This window comes from Diabrotica virgifera, chromosome 6 (assembly GCF_917563875.1).
Source record: "Diabrotica virgifera virgifera chromosome 6, PGI_DIABVI_V3a".
In the NCBI taxonomy this organism is placed as follows: Eukaryota; Metazoa; Arthropoda; class Insecta; order Coleoptera; family Chrysomelidae; genus Diabrotica; species Diabrotica virgifera.
This window is the reverse complement of record NC_065448.1, coordinates 247568797-247596062: the sequence shown is the minus strand read 5'-3', so window position 1 is coordinate 247596062 and position 27266 is coordinate 247568797. Positions and strand designations below refer to the sequence as shown.

The window sequence follows — 27266 nt, the reverse complement described above, 5'->3', positions numbered from 1 at the left end:
TGCTGGTAAATCCCATTTAAATTCACGAAAACAGCTCCTTGTATGCAGTTGACAAAATTGCTTATAAGGGATAGATATGCCCGAAATTTGAACTTGCCAGTCTGCGTGTAACCCCGGTGATTTTTACATAGGCTGAGGAGAAGCCAACATGACTCCGAATACCAACGTGGAAATACGATCATGGCCTATGGGTCCGCGTACGGAACGAAAGCTAGAAATGAAGCATGCAGTGCTGCTTTTAGAGTATTTCATTGCTTTGTTATTTTTACTGTATAACAAAAATAGGGTAAATACTTTTGTCTTTGCTTATTACTTACTGCTTGTATTACATAATTAAATATTCTCGTATGCAACTTAAAATCCTGCTTCTGCTTATGTGTTTGTTCAATTTTTTTTTTTAAATAATCTCAGTTACTCAGTTGGTACGATATTACCTACGGAAACCAAGGGAAGCAATGCTTCCCTTGCTCCCATGGACCGCACGCCCCTGATAAAATCAATGAATAAAACACATAAAAATAAAATTGTCAATTTAATTATCATGTTTCAACAACTTAAAAAAATCTAAATTTTCAATCTTGTTTTATATAAAGTAAAAAAGCAGAAAATAAACAAAGCAAACTAATATAGATCTCGTCAACCAACGTAATAAAAAAATATTTATTTAGGAGTAGAAGATTTTGCTTTGTTTAGTTACCAGCCTTTGATAAACAATCAGAATTGTGTTTGTCATAACAATTTTTCAAACTTCTGAGTCCTATTTTACAAGTTTTTAAATTATCAATGTCTCAATAATAATAATTAGTCTCCTTCCGTTTTGTGACGGCAAAAGTTCGTATAACAGTACTACTACAACTCATCCACCGAAAGAAGTTACATACATTTAGTTTCCCGCTTGCAAGCACAATACACTTTGACAATATGATACAGACGGTTTAGTTTTGTATTAGACATACATCCTATACATGGCAACACTGCTTCCCCTCTTCCTATCTAATCAGCCCTATTCGGTAACTTTTAACAAATCGAACAGATGTTTTCGTTTTTGGATTGGCATTCCGTAATTCACATCGTAATCCGTGTAAATCGAAAACGCTAACTTCTAGTTGACGCGCTCAGGAGGTGGCAACACCGCACTGCAAAGTGAAATAAGTGTTCTGTGCGAAGAATTCATCAAAAAAGAAGAAATTGTGGTTTATTTTGGATGGTTTTGTTTAAGTTTGACAAATTCAACACAACAAGAATAAAAAATGGCAAGTGAAACACCGATGGGAACACGAACACCGAAGAAAAAACATCTGCTGTGCATTTAAATTAGATAGTAGACTTTATCTCTGAACATAAAATATTATTGCACGGTAAAAGTAAGTTTTATCCCTAAGAAAAATTTTGGTTTTTCGTCTGAAGCACACTAGATACGTTCAAATCTACGCATTCTACCAGTAAATTAATTGGACTAACAATTCTTAAAATGTTTAATGATTCCTATTAACCTGGATGCTTTACAATTAAATTATTGGTATATAAAATTAAATGGTTTACTGTAAAGAGACCGAAAGCAGTAGACCAAACCCATTAGACCGAAAAGCACTTTACCGAAACCTCACTAGACCGAACAGCAGAAGACCGAAAAGCAGTTCTTTTTACTTGTCGCAGTAAAAGAGATAAGACTAATGTAATTACAACTAAATGTTATTTGGATGGTTATTATAAACAGTTAAAATGGTGTTCACGTCACTCTACCCTTAATTTATTTTTACCGTCACTAATTTGTTTAACGGATGAAAATTATTTCATATCAGACTGTACAGAGTAACAATTTACACAGTCTATATATAAAATAATACAAAAAAATACAATAAACAAAAAGACAGATATACAAAATATTAGCATACTTTACTGCAAACTTTTTAAATTTATTTACCATTTCGGTCTAATGCAGTTAGGTCTAGTGAGGTTTCGGTAAAGTGCTTTTCGGTCTAATGAGTTCGGTCTAATTGTCGTGTACCAAATTAAATATACAATTATCTAAATAAGTAACAACACAGACTAAAATCGCTAATTAGTTTAACAAATAAACGTCAAAACAACAATAATAATGCCAATGCGCAAGCGTAAAGACCAATTACAATGTCGAAATATGATCTCGACAGGACTTGTATAGTCGAAATCAATTTCTACCCAACGTTCCGATAGTAGAGGTCGATATGAGTTACAGAATACCAATTCCTGCAAAATTCCGATCCGATTTGCTGACCTCTATTCGATTTGACTCATTTTTATTGATTTGTAGTTACATAATAGGCCTGAATGAACCTGATTCGCTCTGATTCATTCAATGATGATTCCACATGCTGCACTTAAGTCAAACTGTTGTGTCGTGAGATAAAAATTAAAAAAATGAGTAAACCGATTGATTAAAGGGGTGTTAAAAGAAAGAATGTAATGTTAACTGTTAATAAAGTTGTATGAATCTTATTCCAATTTGTGGGGCTGCAAATTGGAATTCCAACTTTATTTTATTCACCAATATTGAAAATCAACGTCGGACATTCTAATAAAGTTTTTATAACATTCTGCATCTTTCCGTTCCAGTTCTTCCAATGTTTCCATGATCTTCTTTTAACCAATCCCTCACCCAATATCGATGAGTCCTTCTATTTCTATTAAAAAACTTAACGGTAAGGTAATAGTTTCTTTTAGAAGGTAATAGAAGACAGCTTTTCTTCATCTTTATTAGTTGCCCATCTTGAAAATCACTTTACAACTCACAATAATTTAAGAGTGCTGTCAGAGAACCCTTGTCTCATGCAAGAGTAAACTCTCGATTCGCAAAAGCTCAGATCAGAGAAACATCTCATGTTGTGTGGAAACATATCTGAAATAGACTAAGTTTTCAATCTAATAGCACATAAAACAACACCAAAAAATGATACTCTACATCCTGCCAGACTGAAAGCAATGTTACTTAGCATCCGTTATGGCTTGCAAATTGTAGAAGCCTCGGAGGTGTTACCAGAGAAGGTTCCCATTGTTTTCAGTCTGGTAGGATGTAGAGTAACATCTTTTGGTGTTGTTTTATGTGCTATTAGATTGAAAACTTAGTCTTTTGCTAGTAGTTGCCGCTAGGGCATGCCTGCCATTTCGTTCGTTGCAATCCGTGACTGCAGACTGCACGCCGGGGTTTGTCCTAGTTGGGTCAGAGAAAGCAGCATATGTGCCTCCTGATGAGAGACTAATAAGTTTCGAAACCGGTAGAGGTGCTTGCTGCACTCTCTGATTGAACTGGAATAATGATGCGGCTGTAGTTTCGTGTTACAACGAAATTAAAAATGGGTATTAATTTTTGATATCAGAAATAAATTTCTCATGAAACAAAAATCTCAAGAGATTTTAAAGGGTCTCATTAACGCCGAGATCGGTATTGATACATGTCGTATCAGTATCTCGATACAAATCTCACAGTGTATTTGGCTGTCTCAGTATCGCTGCATCAGAAGGTATCGCCGTATCGATATCGATCTCAACGTGAATGGGGCCCTTTAGTCTCCCTGTGGACAATCGTCTTTAGAAACAAAATGTATAACATTCTATGTGTTTATTTTCTTTTTATAACTTAGATAAATTTTTGAATCAGTATAAATATCATCAATTATTTTACAATATTTCTATTCGCTCCGTGCGTGACAATGGTGGGGTACCCTGAAACGATGCCAGTGAGCAGCGATCAAATTTGATCAAAAATGGTAAATAAATGTTGCGTAAGTATTTAATTGTGCTAATAATATCCAGAATATTAAGAGTAATTTCTATAGATCTCCAATAATGACAAATAAATTGGAGAAAAGATTTAAACTAGGAGGAATAAGCTCAAAAGATACATTCAAACCAAATAATGTCACCATAAAAATCACTCGATTCATCTTCTTTTCTGGTTGACCAAGTCGGCCTTTGACAATAATCTAGTAATCAGTAGGTAGGTATAAGACAATTATAAGATTAATAACAATTCGCTAAAGAGCTCTAAAAACAAGTTTTTTTTTATTTGCATGCAGACTAAAAATCTAAAAATTAAAGGAATAACTCAGAAAACACAAAAAATCGCCGATATAACTTAATTAACCTACGAATTTTAAATGTGAATAGTGACAAAATTTCATAAATTTTCAGTGTCAAAATTTCATAATTTAGTGGAATAAACTTGCCTGCGGTTGTACCAATTACAAACAAGCATTACAACGCGGCAAATTTGAATTACTCCTCCTAGTTTAAAAACGAGGATAGATTTTTCCCTTCCTGTTCCGTTTGGGATTGAATTGGGGTTTCAAAATTGTGATGAATTTTTACTAACCCAATTCTAAATACATACTACTTCCATTTTATACATAAATTGGAAAAGTATCGTTAAAAAACTAATTATTAATAATTTGCAACTTCATAAGATGTATTTATTATCCTTAATAGACTAAGAGCCGCTATAGGTGAAATTTCTTAATTATTTTAGGCACGATGGGACCCTATAACTTAAATAGTAGAACCTAAAAGAAAACGTTTGAACACTGTTTTTTAGTTCTATGTGATTAACACATAGAATTCAGCGTAATTTTAACCCACCACCCCTTTCCCCCTGCCCCCACCATCAAAAACTTCATTTTTCGTTTTTATTTTTTTTTTGGTGGGATGCAATCAATTTTAAAATTTCAAAAAATTCACACGCATAGCTGAGGCTCTTATAAAACATGCCTATTTTTTATAGACACATAGGTAGAGTGTACATAACTTCAAAAAATTAAAAGAAATTTTTTTTCAAAAAAGCGTCTAACTTTTTTTGAGGAATAGCTGCAGGTCTAATTTCTTCTTAATCTTGTGTGTTTTATCAAACACTATATTTTTAATTTTTTTCAGACTTTTCCGTAAGGCTCCGAAATCCGAAAAACTGTTTTTTGGGGGTTTTGGGGGATTTTCCCTATTTTATAAACTTCATAATATATCAAATCAATTTTGTTTTTATAGGTTATATATAACTTGAAGTAACTAAGTCCTTTAGAATATTTAAAAATCAGAAAAACACGTTCAAACCCCCCCCAAACTCTCTTAAAAAACAGTTTTTTGGATTTTTGAAGGTGACCAGCGTTACAGAAAAATCTGAAAAAAATTAGAAATATAGTGTTTGATAAAATACACAAGACTAAGAAAAAATTAGATCTGCAGCTATCCCCAAAAAAAAGTTATATACTTTTTTCCAAAAAAAATTTGTTGAGGTTATGTACACTCCACCTACAGGTCTATAAAAAATAGACGTGTTTTATAAAAGCCTTAAATATGCGTGTGAATTTTTTGAAATATTAAAATTGATTGCATCCCACCAAAAAAAAAAATCGAAAAATAAAGTTTTTGATGGTGGGGGCAGGGAGAAGGGGGTGGTGGGTTAATATTACGATGAATCTTATGTCTTAATCACATAGAACTTAAAAAAAATGAAAAAAATTAAATTCTGGTAATGAAGGGGGTATTTTTTAATTTATGTATCCCGTCCATAAGTGGAAAGTTTGATGCACCACTGTAGACGCATGTGCCACTGAAAAGTGACGGCACAGTGCTCAAACGTTTTCTTTTAGGTTCTACTATTTAAGTTATAGGGTCCCGTCGTGCCTAAAATGATTAAGAAATTTCACCTATAGCGGCTCTTAGTCTATAACCTCAAATTGTGATCTCCAAAAATGTCAGGTGAAGGCGCTAGGTGTCGCGTCAGTCATGCACGGAGCGAATTTAATGTCTGTTTTAATGTAACAGATTTAATTTCAACAAAGTGTAATGTGCTTTTTAGCCGAATTGTATAAAGATCGCGTTTATGTTACTCCGGATCGGACGAAATAGCGGCATCACCGTTAGTATTAATAACAAGCGTGTCGTCTTCGTTATAATCGATACTTAATACCGATGACCTCCTAATCCTTTTAACACCACGTGTCCGCTCCATTTCGCTTTCTGAGTCTGTCTGTTCCCGTTCGCACACACTAGTGTCACCGTTCGCTCTCCCGTTCGAGCCCTGTTTCAGAGTAATATTCTCTTTTTGCAATACTTGGATAGTCTCTTTAGATTTTTTTAGTTCTTGCTGCAAAAAGAGAATAGTACTTTGCATACCCTCGACGTCTTCGTCTAAGTCCGCCAAAAATGAGTCCAATTCGTTCTGACTCTTTCTCACTTCCTCCGAAAAACTTTTTTGTAAGGCTAAGTCACTTTCGAGTTTCGCTATTCGTCCGGAGCTGGTGATTTTTCCGAGTTCCTCGTTCTCCTGGTAGAGGAGTCGGCATTTGGCCATTAGACGTTTGCCGGTGTTGGAGTCTGGAGTGAACTTCCATGCTGATAGCTCGTTCTGGGTGTCTTCCAGCTTCAAATGAGTTGCTTGTAGTTCTGATTGGAGATGGTGGAGGATGCTGTTAACTGCTGGATCCAATAGGACCGTCCGTAAAGATGAGGTGGTGGGAACTTGGGAACTCTTCAACTCGTTTAATTGACACTAAAGAAAAAAAAAAGAATATAATATATTACTAAAATAATTACTTTGATAAGAAATGCGACAAAGCATTGTGATTAATTATTTAGAACTGCACAACAAGCTTTGTTCTTTTTAATTTGGATAGATAGATTTTAACATGTCTACTGAAGGTTGAGAACAATAAGATATGCTATAAGGAGTACTCTACCTAAAACGCATGGCTGAAACATGGTATGACTCGAAGATGAAGCATGACAACGTTCAAGATAGACAAAAGAAATATGCTGATCGACATTTGAAGGAACCCAGTCCATTCAAAGAACTTAGTATGGGCCAAAACAAATGTTTCCAGTAATAGGTCGAAACGTCAGACAATTAAATTCTACCTGAAGAGAGATAGACCCTATAGAATAAAACGAGTGGTATCGTCTGTGAGTTACGAAGTTTGTGGAGTGGAGTGGTTACTGCCTTAGTGTGTTTCATGTATCTGCCCCTACAAATGCTACCTTTATTGATTCTTGAAACTACAACGGCTGTAGTATCAAGACAAAGACGAGGATAACCAAGGAAGAAAATTTTAACTTCTGCTGGCCAATCCTCTAACAAGTTCGATACCAGGGGGGAAATTATAACAAACCAACCCCTTACGCGGCGCCTATGGAGGCGCAGCGTAATTATTGTCAACCAGCGACATGTGTTGTTCAAGTGACCTATTAGTAATATTCTGCTATATATAATTTGCTTCCCAACGAATAATATGTTACATCACTTAATTATCCTAAAAAATTAAATGTTATATATTAGTTAAATAAAAAGGAATTAGAAGAAATACAGTACCTTCCGTTTCTGTCATAATTTTCTGATGATTAGATAGGAGAGATCTAACACTAAAGTAGATCAGACACGATTCTTCTTCTTTGTCTCGATGTCTGTCAATCGGATTACTTATTTTTATAAAATTGATTCTGAATGTGGAATAAGTTATGAAAAATACACATACATAAACAAAAGTATCATACATACGTAGAGAACCTAACTATGTAGATACCACGTGTTGATGAAAATCTTAATATGTGTGGTGTACCAAAGCTTAGTTCAAAATCAAAATTCTAAGTTTAATTAAATAATATGCTTAAGCTAAATATATTTAGTTGTTATAATTATATGATTATTCTTAAATTATACCAGCTTAAAAAATCAAATATCTCATTTTTTATCACTGATCTGATTCAGAGGTTTTGTTTTTTTGCTGAAATAAGTATTAATCAACTATTTTCAATGGTAAATAAGCCACAATTTTACCAAAAAAATGATTTTATTAACGTTTCGAAGCACAAATCGGGTTTCGTTGTCAAAATACAAAATATTACTAAAATAAACAAAAATGTTGTTGCTAAGTAAAAAATTCTTCTAATAATTTATTTAATCTGACTCATTTATATTGGCAATTCAGACGTATATTATACATTTTAAAGTAGAAGACTTTAAAATGATATCGCCAATATTTATGAGTTGCGTTCCTGGGACGACTTTACTAAAAGATAGTTCATTCGATTACATGAAATCAATCCCAACTCAAGAATATCCGTCACAAAAATATCATAGCATGTGATCTGTCCTTAAAAAGACAACCAAATGCAACGATGACAGTAAAATTCTCGCGTTAGAGATTCCATAGTAAATCACGAGGGAATTTTACTGTCATCGTTGCATTTGGTTGTCTTTTTAAAGACAGATCACATGCTATGCTTTCATGTAATCGAATGAACTATCTTTTAGTAAAGTCGTCCCGGGAACGCAACTCATAAATATTGGCGATATATCATTTTAAAGTCGTCTACTTTAAAATGTATAATATACGTCTGAATTGCCAATATAAATGAGTCAGATTAAATAAATTATTAGAAGAATTTTTTTACTTAGCAACAACATTTTTGTTTATTTTAGTAGTATTTTGTATTTTGACAACGAAACCCGATTTGGGCTTCGAAACGTTAATAAAATCATTTTTTTGGTAAAATTGTGGCTTATTTCCCATTGAAAATAGTTGATTATAAAAATGCCACAAGGAAATAGCTTCAGAACAACAATAAGTATTAAGTTTCTTACTATGGTACCTTTTTTGAAAAATGTTTTTTTCTTTATGTAAGTAAATAAAGAATATTTCAAGTATTCGCAACAATTAGGTATATTATGTAGCTTCTTCATGTGTAGACTAGTATGTTTCTTACTATAACCCAAGTATTTAACTTACCCAAAAGCCCAGAAACCACAGCCAACAACTAAGGGAGAGGATGGTACAGTATATGGTCCGCTACAGATATCACAGATATTTTGGCAGCAATTTTGAGCATTTGCTTGGTTTATTGGTGAAATTTCATGTTAATATCATGCACATCTGGTACAGTGTAATACAGATTTTCAAAACGACAAACTTGTTACATTCTTTATAAAAAAATTTCAAAAATAAATACCACAGTAAAAATACTTAACAATAACAATTAACAAATCTACAAAACTCTAATCTCATGTTTATTTTTTTTTTCAAAATTAAGAAAAAAAGAGATTCAGTTAGCCATTATATGTCAGATTTTCAGTGAGTGTATAAACAAAATTATTAACTAACAATATTAATACTCATAACATTCTACAATTTAATGGTTATGAAAAAGATATAACATTAATCAATATATTTTTACAAATTGACTCACCATGTAGCTTATAATTATTTGTAAAACTTTACTAATACCTTCTACTATAATAGCTACCATAACCATATTTGTGTACGACCTTCTGAAACTGGGTTCTCAGCTCTAGATATCAAATATTGAAAGAAATAATTGTAAATCAATATGGATCATGAAATAAAAATCAAATCAGTTGTTTGTTGTTTTTTAAATAATGTGCAATTTTTGGATAATTCTTGTCTAGAGAAAAAAATATATGGAAATATTAAAATTAATTATTAGAAATGCCATAAAGTTGTTGTTTATGAATGAAATCATATAGATAGAACACTATGGAATCTTTTACCCACTCTAGTCTAATCAGCTATAACCCGAATTTCTGTGTAATACATTTAGTTAACCCTCCTGTGACACTTATGCACGTCCAAATATATATATGTAATAGATAATGTAATAATAGATTAGTGCCATGAATGCATAAGCATACGTAAATATTCAAACACATTTATTTCTGCCGGCAGAGGAGCTGATGTTGGAAATATTAAAGTGGAGCTGAAACAGTTAAAAACCTTTTGTTTTGATAAAAACTTACGATTGAAGTATACACTTCAAATGTAAAATGATAATATATAAAGTTTTATTAATTTTTTTTTTATTATCCTGGGGTTTAAAACTGGACATGTTATACTGGATTTATAAAATGGTGGTAAAACCAACGATAATATAAGCATCAGTGCTATGACGGTCAAAGATGCAGCAAAAAAATGCCTTTCTCATGTTAAGCAAGGTACAAAGACATAATCAAGTAAGCCTTGGAATTGACACAGACGCTGAGGTGTACACCAACACCAGCTATGAAAGCACTATTACAGTCCTCCTCTGCATATAGTTATAAGAGGAAGATGACAATGGGATATTGTAGACTGAAAGAAAACCTGAGCAAGGGATCCAATATAAGCAAATTAGGGATGCCACATGGAAATTGTATGAATACTCATATGGATGACTTCTGACCATAAGGTACTCAGATAAATAGCTAAAGTAGGTACCTTTCTAGGAGGATATCTGCTTGCAAGAGTGATGGGGTGGAGAAAATACCCAACCTAGTCTCCAGGTTATACCTGGTGCACAGATGGGGCTTAAACTATAACACTATACTATAATAGCTACCACATAATTTGAAATTTTATTAAAATTGGAAAAACATATTATTCATTTGGTTGTGTTCTGTTATAATTCAATTAAAAATTTAAAGATGTGATTCTGTTTACTTCAGTGTAAGGTATTCAGTGTAATGCAATGTGGTGTTAAAATATTAACTGAAATTAACGAAAACATGAACTTTAAGTACTACATAACAACACTATTATTGGGACCGTGCAAGTTCGGCAAAGCGACACCTATTTCTACGCTCTGCAACTTTATTTGCACTTTTAATTATATTGGCCAATTATATTAGTCCTGGTTACTGGATAATTGTCAAGGCCATAGTCCAGAAAAATAATAAGAAGAAAAAATAAGATTCAGGTTATGTTATTAAAACGTAAACAATTGTATGTAGTAAATAAAATTAGTTATTAAAATGCAGTACTGAAAGCAAAATACAATTAATTAAATTTACCTTTATATAATAATTGCATATCATATCAATATTGTGGAGCAACATATAATTTTTCTTCTTAAATGACAGTAGATATGAAATGTTCGTCAATTTGACAATTTCAATTGACAATATGAATTATTTTTATTTAAAAAAGTTGCAATATTTCTCCGCTATTCGCGCACGATCGTTTCTCAATTCCCTTCCAAGTACTTGCACACTGCGAATATCCCTAAATGTGTTCATTTCAATTCACTCATAATCCTCAGAATTCAAGAATGATCAAAATATGTGCTGTTAAATCAATCATGTTAAAAGTAGTTTGTTATAAATAATTTCCATATAGGTAAAATTAAAATAGTGATTATCCCTTAAAAATCCAAGCTAGTATTGACCCAGTTACCCTTTGATCCATCAAACCTTACAAATATTGTATTATTACTAATAATCAAATATCTACCTCATGTGTAAGACAATAATAAATAAATTCCCATTAAATATGGCCCACATATTTCTATCTGTAGCAAAAAATGTCCACATTTTGGAAAGTTTTTTTGTCAGCAAAGTCCAAAAATAAAGAAGGAAAACTATAAATAGAAAAAAATATTGACAGTATGAAAACCTTTTCATTCCGCTTTTAGACATGTGCTAATGTAGGTCAATTGATTATAAATGATAATTATAGCAAATGGGGTCTTTGGATTCAATTTTAAATAGATATACTGTACCTGGTGTTAAAAAAGAAAAATAAATTATCTTTATAATATTAATTAGTTTAGGATTCTTTTCTTAGTCTCATTCTTTTATCATGATGTATCAAAATTGCTGACATAACTGAGATCCAGAACCATACCATACTACAAGCTAGATAGAACTAATGCTGTGCTTCCTTATATTTCACAATGTTACAGAGAATTAGTGGATAGATAATGTTTTTAACAAAGTATCATTTAAGTATCAGAAATAGAGTGATGACAACAACTTATTTATTATGGATAAGCAGAGAAGATATTTTATAATTAGTAATAATAAAATACCTAAAAGGAGTAACTGTTAAAGGGTAACCTTTGTATAAATTGAAAAGAAAACTGATTTTATTTCAATAAGCAATTAAGTATGACAAACTTAAAATTTACATTAGTTTATGAAGTTATAAAGATTCATGATAAAGCCAAAAGATCTGACATTTGATGGAAGTCCTTCATCAGATATCTTTTTCCTAGAAGTTGTCATACACTGTTCATACTGCAGCTAATTAGCTTTCTGTACATATTCCATTATTCTTGATACACATTCTACAATTCTTATACCATGTACCAACTTGTATCCTCTTCTATATTTTCTCCTTCATAAGGATGTAGTGGTATGTAATTTCTGTACAATTAAGTATCTCTCTCCTGTGGAGAATGAGTCATGTCCTTTTTTTGGTCCTAGAGTACTTACAAGATCTCATGAACATGACTCACTCATTTGGTGACGTCAATCTTAGAACAAAACGATGGAGTGCAGACTGGACCCTGTTGCGCAATTCAGTATGAAATTAAAATTGTCGAATGTTTTTAGGATTCATTCTTTTTTCGGTTATGCATATTTTCAAGGTTCATGAGATTTTGCACCAACTCTACCATTGTATTGGAGATCTTCTTCTGAATCTTTTGCCTGCTATGTTGCCTTCAACTATCATTTGTTCCATGCCTTCTCTTCTTGCTGCCACTCTGTATAGACCTAGTTTATGGGTATCATATGTTTTTGGAGTCACTAGGTAGTCAAAAAAATGTTTACAACTGGTGATCTAGTGCCTTGCAGTAGTGTAGAAATATGGTTGAAGGTATTAGGTTCTACGCCATATAGTCTACAGTTTGAGTCTCCATATGAAACAGCTTGTGTGCAGGTGTCTTGACTGGAATATGACAACGAGGAAAGCTATAGAGATCGAGCTGACTCCAGCCTGTTTCTGCATTCTTCAGCTTCATTAATACATGGTTATACATTTTGCGATTTATTAGATTGTAATTTTGTTATAAGATTTTGATGAGTATTGTGATAAAACATAAATAAAAGTAGTATACCCATTTGTGACTTCAACATGTAAACAATTTTTTAAAGTCTATATACAAATCATTATTTTCATTATAGTCTTTAAAACACTTACAACCAGTATTGTATAATAGTACATTAAAGGTATAGCCACAAAATGTCGCCTGTCAAAATTTTCAATGTGTTTTAAATGTATTAATTTTTTTCGAATCTTGAGAAAACGAATAAGTAAGTATTTTTGAAAAATTTAAACGCAAAATGAAAAATTACGTTATTACCGAGGGCTGAAAGTCTCTGAAAACTTCTATAGTTTATTTTAATAAGTTACAGAAGTGAAAAAAAAAAAAGAGAAAATTTAGTGTGACTTTTAAGTACAGTAGAACCCCGCAAATCCGAACTAATTGGGGGGACAGCCTGTTCGGATTCCGAAAAGTTCGGATTATCCGAAAGTGAGCCTAACTAATAATTCGAAGCTTTCGTTGTCGTTGATTTTGGGTTGATGCACTTGTATCACTCTCTCCCTCTTCCAACCATCTCAGATAGACGTCACTGATGCAGAGCCAGTATCATTGTTAGTGTTTAGTCGCTAAATCACTGGCTAGATTTACAATTTGAAGGAGATCCATTTTTCCACTCTCCATTACAAGATGACCTCCTAGAAGTCGTACAACAACAGGCTGAGAAAACGAAAAATATTGTGCAATTACAGAATGGATTAAAGCTGACGACGATGGCCACCAAGAATTCATGGATGAAGACATTGTAGACCTGGTTCAGCCTCAAGGCAACCCTAATGAAGATGAAGAAAGCGGAGAAGAAGTTTCCCTGACATATCGAGTGTCACATGCAGATTGCTAAAACATAAAACTAAAGCTCTGGGTGTGGCTCTGCTGCGTTACGTGGAGCAGAACTCTGCTGCGTTACCGGTCGACGAAATGTTTATGCGTAAATGGTTTAACATTGCTGCGTCAATTCGCTACACCTCCATGCCTCAGAAGAAAGGGACCGACTACTTTAAGTGCGATGTCACATTATACGTTTTGACCAGATGCGGTGGAAACGCACCCGTTTCCAACGCAACCAGACTGACCTGTCACACTATGCGTTTTGACAGGATGCGGTGGAAACGCATCATGTGGCATCGCACTAAGAATGCTTCTTAGGGCTGCAAACGTTCTCGCAAGAGTGTGGACAATATTTTTGAACTCAAGTTGACTACAAGAGAACCGACGTAAAAGCACTACGTATCAAGTACGTATTAATTTCTAAGAAATTTTAAATTTCAAAGACCTATTAATCCTAGATTGTTCAATTTTCTGCTTTTACTCTGTATAATCGTGTTTTTAAGTGTTTGTCTTGAATTTTTAAATTTTTTTCACTTTCCATTGGTTCGGATTTGCCGAACGTTCGGATTAGCGGGGTTCGGATTTGCGGGGTTCTACTGTAATTTCAAATATCTTATTTAAAAGAAACTTTTTTTGAACGTAGGAGACTTTTGGACCTCGATTATAATGAAATGTTTCATTCTGCGTTTAAATTTTTCAAAAATATTTATTAGTTTTCTCAGGACACGAAAAAAATTAATACATTTAAAAGACATTGAACATTTTGACAGGCGATATTTTGCGCCTATGCCCTTAAGGGGCCTTTATAATGTCTCAATTAAAAAAAAAAACTATTTATTTTGGAATTGATTGTGTGACTTTTATGGTATATAAAGCTCTATGTTTTTTAGCTAAATAAATGCACTCTTAAAATACAGTAAAAGCTCCTTATTCGCGCTTCCTTTATTCGTGTTTTCACTATTCACGGATTAAAAAAATGCGACCCAATTCCTATATTCGCGGCCCAAGATTTCTTTATTCGCGGATCGAATTTTATAATATACCTAAATAAAAAGCATTTGGTACCATCTGTCAATGAGTCAGCAAATCGACTAATAAAAAAATTAAATTGACCTTATTACAACTACACCTAGATTAAATTTCCAAAAGCTATCAGCATCAGCAGTTCCTTTGAGGTAACTTGCTGTCGCCGTCATCTGTGTTTTTGAGACTGTAAACAATGAGAATGTTTAAGTAAAATAAACTCCACAAGGAAGAATTTCCTTTAGCTGGCTGTATACCATTAATTACAAGTAAAATTTTTTATTAAATTTTACTTAAAATAAACTATTACTCAAAACATAGAGCAATAAGTTCTGCGGCAATCACAGATTCCATGCTTTGGCAAGAGCTGCATTTCGTGTTTAATATTTTACTTTTCCATTCGTTGATATCTTCTTAATTTATAATGTTGACTAAAAAAATGAAAAACGGGTTTCGATCCGAAAAAAATCACTTTTATTACTTAAAGTGAAAATAGAAATGCTTGATCGTAAACATAAAAGAATTATTACAAGAACTGAAACCACACACATTGAAATCATGCTGGAAAAAACTGTGGCCTGTTCGGAGTGAGGGAAATGAGGAAGAATCTGCGTTCAAACTTTAACTGCAAGCATTGCCGAAATTGCGGGTGGGAGAGGACGAGATGGGTTCGAACAGTTACTATCAAGTGACGTCCAGGAATTGCTTGAACCAGACTTAGAGGAAATGTTAAATTCACAACCCGTTGAAGAAGAGGCTTCAAGAAGCACTAAAAAAAATGACATTTAATTTAAAAAATCTTAGTGATTTCTTTATAAAAATTGATCCATTTATGGAACGAAGTCTTATTTTTAAGAGGTTAAAGGCTAATGGGACTGCTGAATATCAGTCTGAATTGAAGCAATTTTTAAAAACTGCCAAGCAAGAGTTTACTAAATTCTTTAAACGATTGTCTAAAGCTGAAGATAATATGTAATTAATCAATATGTATGGCCAAAACTTCAATTAAACTGATTTTTTTAGCTGTTTGCTTTTTTATTTCGTCACCTAGGAACGTATCCTCTATAATCCCATATAAAATACCATTCCATATTCACGGTTTCCATATTCGCGGCATATTTACAGAACGTATACCCATCAAATAAAGAACTTTTACTGTATGCAAAAAAATTTCATTAATTTTCAACACCTTATAAATTCAAAACGGCACATTTCCTGTGACAGTTCGTAAATTGACAGAGACAATGATTTTGTGCTGAGGAATTATCTGAAACATAATATTTAATAAGATTTCTGTTTAGCACCTATACTAGGAACTTAAAAAAGTAAGTTCTATAAAGAAATTACTGAATGGCAGCAGTTTAACCAGAGAAAAAGGTAAAAAAAATTAAAAGTAAGTATCATGCTATTTTAGTTCTGTGACGAATATGTACTTTGTTAGAATTTCAGAAGGATCAGTCAGTGATTTTGAGAAAAATGTGTTTATATTTTTCTTAAAATCACTTTTTTTAAGTATATAAAGCGACCATAATTTATTAAAAACGATCTGACTGATCCTTTTGAAATTTTAACAAAGTAGTTGTCAGAGATTTGAGTATTACCACCATCATATTCAAGATGGCGCCGAACGATGCGCACGTGAAATTACTCCTCTCTGTAAATGATGAGAATTTTAAGGAAAAAGCATTCAAATGTTGCCAGAAAACTACTAACGTTATAGTGTGCATAAAATGTGGAAGTATTTTTCATTTATCTTGTTCATCAAGAAAAAAGCAGAAATGTATAAAGTTATGTGATACTAGAATTGTATGTGAGACATGTGAACAATCTGAAAATCCCAAAGGAAACTCAGTAAGTCATACTCAAGAGGTAAATGCACATATCCTACAGTTGGAAATTGATTTTCTAAAAACAATTTTAAGTGAAAAAGAGGAAAAATATAAAATTTTATTTGATAATAATCAATTGTTAAAAAGAACTAACGAGCTCCTTGAAGAAAAAGTAAAACAAAAAACTAAAGAACCTGAATTCAAGGTAATTAACGTTGACAAAAGAAAAAACTGGACTTCCCCTGGTAAAGATGATAAACAACTACAAAATGTTAATGACCTTACTAATAGTAAACAAACTGAATTAGTAGTGACTAAAATTCCTGCAGACGGAACGCTAGCGCGATCCTCAACATCGACAAACTTTGGAAATGAAGTGCCAAATGAAAAAAAATACATTACATCAAGACAAATGAGTGCCGCAATGCAAGAAGCCAAAACTCAAACTGTTTTACATAATCTGTTGAACACTGAAAATAATGCTCCGGTTCTTTCAGAGTCTTCAAGCAACGGTGCGTGGACACAGGTAGCTCATAGAAAAAAGAGGAAGTTCTTAGTTGGAAGTACCGAGTCACCTTGCAACATTGAGGCTGTTCCACAAATGATCAACCTACATGTGACTCGCCTAAAGCCTGACACAAAACCGGAGCAATTAGAAAAGTTCCTGGAAAATCATTTAGATGGCGTAAAATGCGAAATCCATCAGTCCAAAAAACCTGACATATATGCATCCATGAAAGTGACCATTAGACGAGACTTAATTAAGAATGCATGGAAGCGAGAAATCTGGCCCAGCGGAGCATTAGTCTCGTTTTTCAAGATGAGGAGGACGCTGTCGCATTAGGTGGGTCCTCAAGCAATACAACTATTTCACGTATAGTAAATGACTTTAAATTGAAGTTAATCTCGGTTAATGTACAATGTTTAACAAACAAACTTTTAAATCTTGAGCTTTTTTCTAATGCTGAAAAACCTGACATTCTATGTATTCAGGAGCACTGGTGTAATGAGGATAATATTAATCTTATTTATATCCCAGGGTACACTTTAGTAACCCATTTTACTAGAAAAAATAAAATACATGGTGGAACTCTTATTTTATCTAAATCTGGGACAGACAAGTATGCAGTCTCAGTCGTTGATTGCCGTAAATTCTCTGAGGAAGAAAGCTTTGAATGTTGTGCTGTGACTATTTTAATCAGTAACTGTAAATTTCTAGTCATTAATGTGTACAGAACGCCTAACAGCAATCTAGATTCTTTTATAAATAATTGTTTTAATATTTTAGGTCATTTTCACAACCGTGTTGATAAAATTTATCTCTGTGGAGACTTTAATATCAACTACTTAATTCAGAGCAATGAAAAACTTCGATTAGATGATCTTTTTCAATCGTTTGGTTTGTCTCTTAATATCCCAAATATACCAATACGTATTTTCATGAATAACAATAAAGTAACAAAAACAAAAATTGACTACATTGCTACTAATAATATCACTATGAATCATACTTGTCAAGTCAATCAACCCAATATGGGTGACCATCTTGCCATTATTTTTGACATTGTTGTAGGTCGTAATCAGGATAGGATGGAATCTAATATAAAACAGCAGTGTTTTAGGTGTTTAAATGATAATAATTTAGACATCCTAAAACAAGACTTAATGAGGATTGGTTTTTACGAGGTATACAATGAAAGTAATATTAATAACGCTTTTATCGAATTTATGGATACTTTAAACTTTGCTATTACTTCAAACTGTCCCCTTAAAAGTAAAATAGGTAAGGACGTGCATAAAAGTAAAGGTTGGGTTGATCATGACATATATGCTAGGAGTAAACAATTAAAAAACCTATTTAATGAAGCTAAAAACTCTAATAATAGTAACATCTGGAATGAGTATAAAGCTACCAAGAAGGAATACAATAATCTTATTGCTGAAAAGAAAAGGGAATTCAATTATCTTCAAATTATAAGTAGTAATAATAAACAAAAAACTATGTGGAGTATAGTAAATAAAACTATAGGGAGAAAGCAAAGTACTAATAAAATTAAACTCAAAATTGAAGACAAACTAATATCAGATGATAAAAATTTAGCTCAATATTTTGCATGCCATTTCAATGACAAAAATAATGCACTAAAAAATAGGCTTGACAATAACCCTCAAAACTGTACTTTATCACATAGGTGGACTATAGACAGTTTTGTTTATTTTCCAGTAACATCTGATGAAGTTCTTGATATTATTTGTGGTCTTAAAAATAAACATTCTTTTGGAAATGATGAATTAAACACAAGAATGATCAAACACATCAAGGATGTTATATCAGAACCGCTGGCATATTTAATTAACCTAGTATACAACACAGGTGAATTTCCTGAAAACCTAAAATTAAGTAAAATTGTTCCAGTATATAAAAAATCCGATCACACTTGTATTGATAATTATAGACCTATTTCTTTGTTAAATGTAATTTCAAAAATTTTTGAACGAGCTTACTACACTAGGATCATACAGTTTTTGGACAAAAATAATGCACTGTGTTCAGAACAGCATGGCTTTCGATCCGGAAGATCAACAGAGGGGGCTACTGAAGTATTTATGGAATCTGTCTATAGGCATCTTGATGATGGTCTTCTTGTAGTGGGTATCTTCTTTGATCTTTCCAGAGCATTCGACAGTCTTAAATTTGAATTTGTCCTTAACAAATTGTATGTCCACGGAATAAGAGGTAACATGTTAAATTTATTGAACTCATATCTTCTGGAGAGGAAATTCTATGTTGAATTAAACAAGGAAAGGTCAGACATCTTCAGTGTAGATGTAGGAGTGCCGCAGGGATCTGTGTTGGGACCACTGCTATTTCTTATTTTTGTCAATGACCTACCCGATCATATTACTCATGACCACATTGTAATGTACGCAGATGACTCATCTGTGATTGTATCAGCACATACATACGTAGAGCTTCAAAATAGAGTGTCAAGGGTTATCAGATTATTCCAAACATGGTGTACACAAAACTTGCTACAACTGAATATTGATAAAACATCGTATATACATTTTAGATGCAAACGAAATATGCCAGTTGTGTCTATTCCTGAAATTGTAAATATTCCAAACATAAAATTTTTAGGTGTATTCTTGGACCAGTTTATGAGTTGGGATGTTCACGTTGAATATGTTAATAAGAAACTAAATTGTTCATTCTATGCTTTAGTACAGTTGAAGAGAACACTCAGTATTAAAACTCTCATTAATGTATATTATTCTTTGGTTTATTGTCACCTTACTTATAATGTTACGTTATGGGGTAATTCCACAAAATCAGACACAGTGTTTATTAAACAGAAGAGAATTATTAGACTTATCTTCAATATTCCTTTTGGGCATACTTGTAAGCAAGTTTTCATTAATAACAATATCTTACCGTTGCCTTCCATATATATCTTGAAATCCATATTGTATATTAAGCATAATTTACATTCATTCAAGAGAAATTCTGATTTACATGCATACTCAACTAGGAATGCCAATCAGTTTGTTACTGTTGGTCACAAACTATCCAAATTTGAGAAGTCCACAGATTATGTGGGGGTCAGGCTATATAATCATCTTCCAAATGAAGTTAGATCTTTGCATCCGGTGAAATTCAAAAGAGTTGTGAAAAGTATACTATGTAAACATGCATTCTACAGTGTAGAAGAATACTTAGCAACTAGATTGCTGTTATGAGTTCTGTCTAATATTAATAATTTTCATATTTATCAATGTACATTATGTTAAATCTAAAATTTAAGTGTATGTATAGGTATTTGATTATGTGTCTGTGACTATATTGTGTTGTATATCTGACGTGTATATCCATCTTTATGATGGCAGCTGTAAAGCTATACCAATAAAGTATTCTATTCTATTCTATTGCATGATATAAAAAACACTATAATTTTAATATTTGCTCCCTTTTCTGGTTGCCAAACTGACAAAAGTTGCAAAAAAATTGAAATTTTGTCTTTAAACTGTTGCCCTCAGTCATTTCTTTATAAAACTTGTTTTTTTTTTTACTTCATACTATAGTTACTAGTATACTAAATAGAAACATTTGTGAATTTTATGTTTTAGGTAATTCCCGAGTACAAAATCATAGGTCACAGTCAATTTTGGGACAATCACAGATCCTTATAGGCCATAGGCTATCACCATTAAAGTCACACAATAAATTCCAAAATAAATAAGTAGTTATTATTTAATTGACACATTGGGTGCGTTCGGACGACCATAGCGACTGGCTGTCAGCAGAAATCGGCTGAGTGGTTGAATCCAGCCGTGATAGGGAAAGCTTAGTAAATCTCTCAGCGGCTGGCTTCCAGCGGTGACGTCTGACAGCTACTGCTGGCTCAGCTGTCCAGCCGCTGTGGTCGTCCGAACGCACCCATTATCAAAGCACCTTAAGAACCGATGTATTGAAAACAAAATGTCTTTCATATTTAATATCTGGAAAAAATTACAAGTATAGCTAAATGCTGATGTTTGGGACTCATAAATTGGTCACTAAAACATAATTAAACACTGGCTGTGATATCTCATGTCCTATATTAAGGTTTTTAATCAAACTGGATATACACTACAGTGCAAAAAAGTCGATACACTAAAAATTTGATCATTTTTGATGTTTTGAATTTCCTAAACCTGTTGTCCAATTTAAGTGATTTTTTACCACGTTATAGCCTTATTCATTGACAATATCGCTGTAATAATATTGTTGCTAGACAGTCAAACTGTCATTGTATACCAGGTGTACAAATCAAACTGTGTTTTTTCTCAAAGTTCGCATCACCCTGTGGATTATTCTAGCATTTATAAAATACTGAAATTAAAACCCAACTATAGCCTCAGGTTTTCTAAACATTTTGTCTTTCAATTCATTCGCTTATGTTGGATAATAAAAAAGTTAGGTACTTTAACAACTGGCCATGTTCGTCATCAGTACAGGGTGTTTCTAAATAAGTGCGAGAAACTTTAAGGAGTAATTTTACGTGGAAAATAATGACAATTTGCTTTATAATCATATGTCTGCAAACGCTTCGTTTCTGAGATATGGGATGTTCAATTTTCTTTACAAACTGACGATTTATTTATTGCTTTAAAACCAGTTGAGATATGCAAATCAAATTTGGTGGGTTTTAAAATGAAGTTATTGCACATTTTCTGACATACAATTAAGAATTTAATATTCACCATTGGCGCGCAAACAGGTATTATGACTGATAATATTATCCGTACACACGCCAAAGGTAAATATACAATTTTTAAAACCCACCAAATTTAATTTGCATATAACTGGTTTTAAAGCAATTCATAAATCGTCAGTTTGTAAAAAAAATTGAACATACTGTATCTCGGAAACGGAGCGTTTGCGGACATATGATTATAAAGCAAATTGTCATTATTTTCTAATGTAAAATTACCCCTTAAAGTTTGTTGCACTTATTTTGAAAACACCCTGTACTGATGACGAACATGGTCAATTGTTAAAGTATCTAACTTTTTTATTATCCAACATAAGTGAATGAATCGAAAGACAAAATGTTAAGAAAACCTGAGGCTATACACCACATTCACATAGCAAATTCCCAACATAAACAAACGCACGTGTTAACGATTCGTCCACTCATTCGTCAAGAAGCTATTAAATATAATTTATCGCCCTAAACGAGGCGGTTTCTCATTTTACAGGTCCTAACTTGTCAGTCTGCATCTGCAAATTCAAATTGTATTTTTTAGCGTGTTGGTTTTTAAGATAATATTATTTTGTGTTATGTTATGTACTTTACAGTAGTTATTGTTGAGTCATTAATTAAGACTGGTCGTGTTTTATAGTTTTATGTTTTATAGTCGTGACATGGAATTTGGCATACATATAGCTAATATGTCAAAGAAAAAGGTAATACTGTGCCGATGTGTGCTTTGGTCCTGGCAAAAAAATACACGTTCAAAATAAGCCCGGAAATGGATGGATGGTTTTTAGACGGTTTTTTGCAAATATTCCAAAAAGTAAATATTTTATCGAAAAAAAAACATTCTTAGCAAAAACATAACTTATAAATAACATAACCTTATAATATGATGCTACTTTATTGAAAATGTTCACATTGTTATGTATATCTCACTTAATAAATATTTTATTATACCACATTTTCTTAAGGACATATCGTCGGCTTACTGCCAAAACCCACTAACTCCATTTTTAAAATTTTGAGAGATCTACTTTTTAAACTTTAATTTGAAATTGAAGATCGACTGAATTTAAAAAAATTATTTAAGAACTGAAAAATATGACAAAAATATTTTTCAGTTCTTAAATAATTTTTTTAAATTCAGTCGATCTTCAATTTCAAATTAAAGTTTAAAAAGTAGATCTCTCAAAATTTTAAAAATGGAGTTAGTGGGTTTTGGCAGTAAGCCGACGATATGCGCAAAATTTCGCCTGTCAAAATGTTCAATGTGTTTTAAATGTATTCATTTTTTTCGAGTTCTGTGAAAACTAATAAATATTTTTGAAAAATTTAAAGGCAGAATGAAAGATTACATTATTATTGAGAGCCGAAAGTCCCTGAAAACTTCTATAATGTTTATTTTAATAAGTTACAGGGGTGAAAATAAAAGAGAAAATTTAGGGTGATTTTTAATTGCAAATATTTCACTAAAAATAAACTTTTTATTTATTCTAAGGGACTCTTGACCCTCGGTAATAAGGTAATATTTTATTCTGCGTTTAAATTTTTCAAAAATACTTATTAGTTTTCTCAGGAATCGAAAAAATTAATACAATTTAAAACACATTAAAAATTTTGACACGCCTTTGCCCTTAAAAAGAACAAAATTTTGTTTACAATTAATTTTCAAGCAATTATTACGGTATTAGTTTCAAAAGTAAATATTTTTAAAAAACATATGATACACCTCAGTACGGCCCTGTTTAGCTTCCACGTGCGTTTGTTTACAGTTGGGAATTTGTAAAGTGAATGGACTGTAGTTGGGTTTTAATTTCAGTATTTTATAAATGCTAGAATAATCCACAGGGTGATGCGAACTTTGAGAAAAAAACAGTTTGATTTGTACACCCGGTATACAATGATAGTTTGACTGTCTAGCAACAATATTGTTACAGCGATATTGTCAATGAATAGTAAAAGTAGTAAAAAATCACTTAAATCAGATAACAGGTTTAGGAAATTCGAAACATAAAAATGACCAAATTTTTAGTGGATCGATTTTTTTGCACTGCAGTGTATTTAATCCAATTACTTGATATATCATAAAAAATTAATGAAAATCCTTTATAAAAGGTATATTTAATTTAAAACTCCCTTGCAAGCCACATCACAGAACGTTTTCAAATTAAAGAGTTCATCATCAGTGTTGCTAACGTGAAATAAGTATAACAACCTAATAAATACGAATATTAAAATAAAAATAAAGGTGAATATTAAAATTAGACCAAGGTTAAAAATACATGATGGTTGTACCTACAGGTTTTACATGTTTGAGCCACTAAAATATAGGGGTGAAAACCCTTAAAACCCTAGAAAATTTTCAAAAATTTACATGTTTATAAACTTATGTGCATAGAAATCGGCCCACTTAAAAATTTGGTCATTTTTGAAGTCTCATATTTCCTAAACCTGTTGGCCAATTTAAGTGATTTTTTGAACATGTTATAGCCTGATTCTTTAACAATACCACTGTAATAATATTGTTGCTAAACAGGTAAATTTTCATTGTATACCGGGTGTACCAATCAAACTGTTTTTTTCTCAAAGTTCGCATCACCCTGTGGAATATTCTGGCATTTATAAAATACTGAAACTAGAACCCAACTATAGCCTCAGGTTTTCTTAACATAGTGTTTTTTGAATCATTCGTTTATGTTGGATAATAAATTCGTTAGGTACTTTAACAAGTTAGACATGTTCTTCATTAATACACAGTGTTTCTAAATAAGTGCAACAAACTTTAAGGGATAATTCTGCATGAAAAAATAATGACAGTTGGCTTTATAAACATATGTCCGCAAATGATTCGTTAAAGTTTGTGGCACTTATTTAAAAACACTGTGTACTGATGAAGAACATGTCTAATTGTTAAAGTATCTAACTTTTTTATTATCCAACATAAACGAATGAATCAAAAAGCAGAATGTTAAGAAAACCTGATGCTATAGTTGGGTTTTAATTTCAGTATTTTATAGATGCTAGACTATTCCACAGGGTGATGCAAACTTTGAGAAAAAACACAGTTTGATTGGTACACCCGATATATAATGAAAATTTACCTGTTTAGCAACAATATTATTACAGTGGTATTGTTAAAGAATCAGGCTATAACATGTTCAAAAAATCACTTAAATCGGCCAACAGGTTTAGGAAATATGAGACATCAAAAATGACCAAATTTTTAAGTGGGCCAATTTCTATGCACGTAAGTTTATATAAAAATTATGTGTGATGTTTAAAATATTCCTAGACTTTACATCAGGCAACGTAGGACTCCCCAGAATATGTGAGTTCCTAGTCCTGAGGGGCAGAACCTCACATTATGGACTCTAAATAGCAACCGATTTGAATGGCAGTTTCAAACTTTTATTTGAATGCCAGTTTGAAACTGTTATGTAAAATCTAGGAATATTTTAAACATCACACATGATTTTATATAAACATGTAAGTTTTCTACAACTTTATAATAGTTAAAGAGTTTCACACCTATATTTTGATGGCACAAGCATTTAAATCCTATAAGGATCACATATTTTTTAAACTTAACACATTTACTGCCTCTCGAAGAGGAAGGAACTTGGCTAGGAGCCATTTTGTTAAAACGTCTAGACATATATCACTCACTGGCAAGTGAACGGCCCTGGAATGAATTAACTATATAACGGGTTCAGCAGCGCATGGGTCGAGTCAAAATTTCAATGATGATGAACTATTTAGTTCCAAAACATTTTGTGATGTAGCCCGAAAGGGATTTTTTAATTAAACATTCCTTTTATAAAGGATTTTATTTAATTTTTTGTGATTAATCGTATACAGCTAACTGTGGATTTTTATATAACATATTCACAAAGACAAGAATTTATCCATAAATTAAAATGCACTCTAGTTAAAAAACACTTCACCAAATTGACATAAGCACCAGAAGCTTTTATTTGTTTAATGGGTAGTTAACAACTTTTAATAGACCAAGACACTTTAATCAGATTATGTAAAGACAATCAACTGTACTGACTGAATTAAATCACTAAAAAGGTTTTAACACTTCAGTTGATTTTATTGCAAATACACTTCAGTGTCAAAGGTCTGGATTTGTGAAGTTTTGTAAGTACCGTTAACGAGAGCACTCACTGCACAAATTTAAAGAGTGAATCGTTAGAGTACTGAAGTTTTGTAAGTACCGTTAACGAAAGCACTCACTGCACAAATTTAAAGAGTGAATCGTTAGTGTACTAACCACATAGTCTTGTGTCTCCTGTTCTTTAGCAGCCAGCCTACGAACCAAATTCTTCTCCCTCTGCTGAGATTCAAAGAGCTGCCCTTTGATCCTCTCGTTGACTAGTCGAAGATCGGCCAGGTCCCCTGCAATGAGCACACGTTATACGTTAACTACCGCCTCACTAACACATTTGCTTTTTGCTTTGGTACACCTCACTTCACTGCACCATGAAGATACAGCCCGATAATAACTATTACACTTTAACGAATAATAACTGAAGATAAGTACCTTCTTGTTGATTCGCCTTCCTTTCTAGAAGATTAATGTAGGAGTCTTGTTGCCGCCAGCTATTCTGCCATTCTTGAATACTGTAGCAACTCACCTCCGGCTCTGCTATTACTACTCTACTTGGGGGTTTATCCCTTTCTGCGGGACTTAAGGACTGTGGGACGTCGCCTGATTCGGACATCCTAAAATCCACCACCATTAGAAAAGGTTAAAAATATAAATAAAATTGGGTCCATTTATATACAGTCGGCCATGTTAAAATGCAAACATACAGGTATTTGTCCTGTGTTTAAAAATTACTTACATGTCAGGTTTGCTGAGAATTAACATTAAAATACAACCTAGAGGAAATGATCATAAAAACGTTCGAATTTGTAACATGAAATGAGAAAAAAACATCATTAAACTAAAAAAATATCCGTAAAAATTCAGCACTACACTTCATGAAAACTTGACACACTGTTGACTTATGACATTTGACATTTCGTAAAATGACACACACGCATTGGTGGTTGTCTTTTAGGCATTTTTTTTACGACACTTTTTATTAACTATTGAAAATGACGCTTTCTTTTTTAATAAGAGATCAAAATGCCGATTCTTAATTCTTATCACAAAAATGTGATGCATAATGGGATGGGATGGATAAACCTGATGGCTCCTGATGGATAAAACTATGGCCTCCGTAACAGACGACAAAATGTTAAAGAAGGTCAACCTATAAAAATCTCATTCTTTTTTCATCCCTCGTATCATTGTACCCAATGGTTGGGTGTGTATTCTTTGCTCGTATGCAATATCATATGTGATATCACAATTATTCACAATCTCTGTTCACAATTTCAAGAATTTTATGTAACTTGGCAACAATGTCAACTTAGATCTCTGACGTAGCTTATGCCGTTCATCGGGATTTATACTGTTCCAGGGCCCGGATTACGTACACTCGATACGCATCGT

The 27266-nt window shown here is 32.6% G+C and overlaps 1 protein-coding gene across 1 annotated transcript; it reads right to left on the bottom strand.

Annotated features, from left to right (window-relative positions):
• Positions 1-519: 519 nt before the first annotated feature.
• LOC114338797 (pre-mRNA-splicing regulator female-lethal(2)D) lies at positions 520-26776 on the bottom strand. The gene is made up of 4 exons (XM_028289412.2): positions 26611-26776; positions 26307-26488; positions 26037-26161; positions 520-6520 (listed from the first exon to the last, which is right to left on the bottom strand). The coding sequence occupies exons 1-4, from the start codon at positions 26634-26636 to the stop codon at positions 5855-5857; spliced, it is 999 nt and encodes a 332-aa protein (XP_028145213.1). The 5' UTR covers positions 26637-26776; the 3' UTR covers positions 520-5854.
• Positions 26777-27266: the final 490 nt, after the last annotated feature.

Excerpts from the sequence above, each read along its gene's own strand:
- LOC114338797 (XM_028289412.2), bottom strand. The coding sequence starts at position 26,636 with ATGTTAATTCTCAGCAAACCTGACAT. Across the intron at positions 26,489-26,610 it reads ATTCTCAGCAAACCTGACAT|GATGTCCGAATCAGGCGACG; the intron begins GTAAGTAATTTT and ends GGTGGATTTTAG. Across the intron at positions 6,521-26,036 it reads AGGAGACACAAGACTATGTG|TGTCAATTAAACGAGTTGAA; the intron begins GTTAGTACACTA and ends TTTTTTCTTTAG.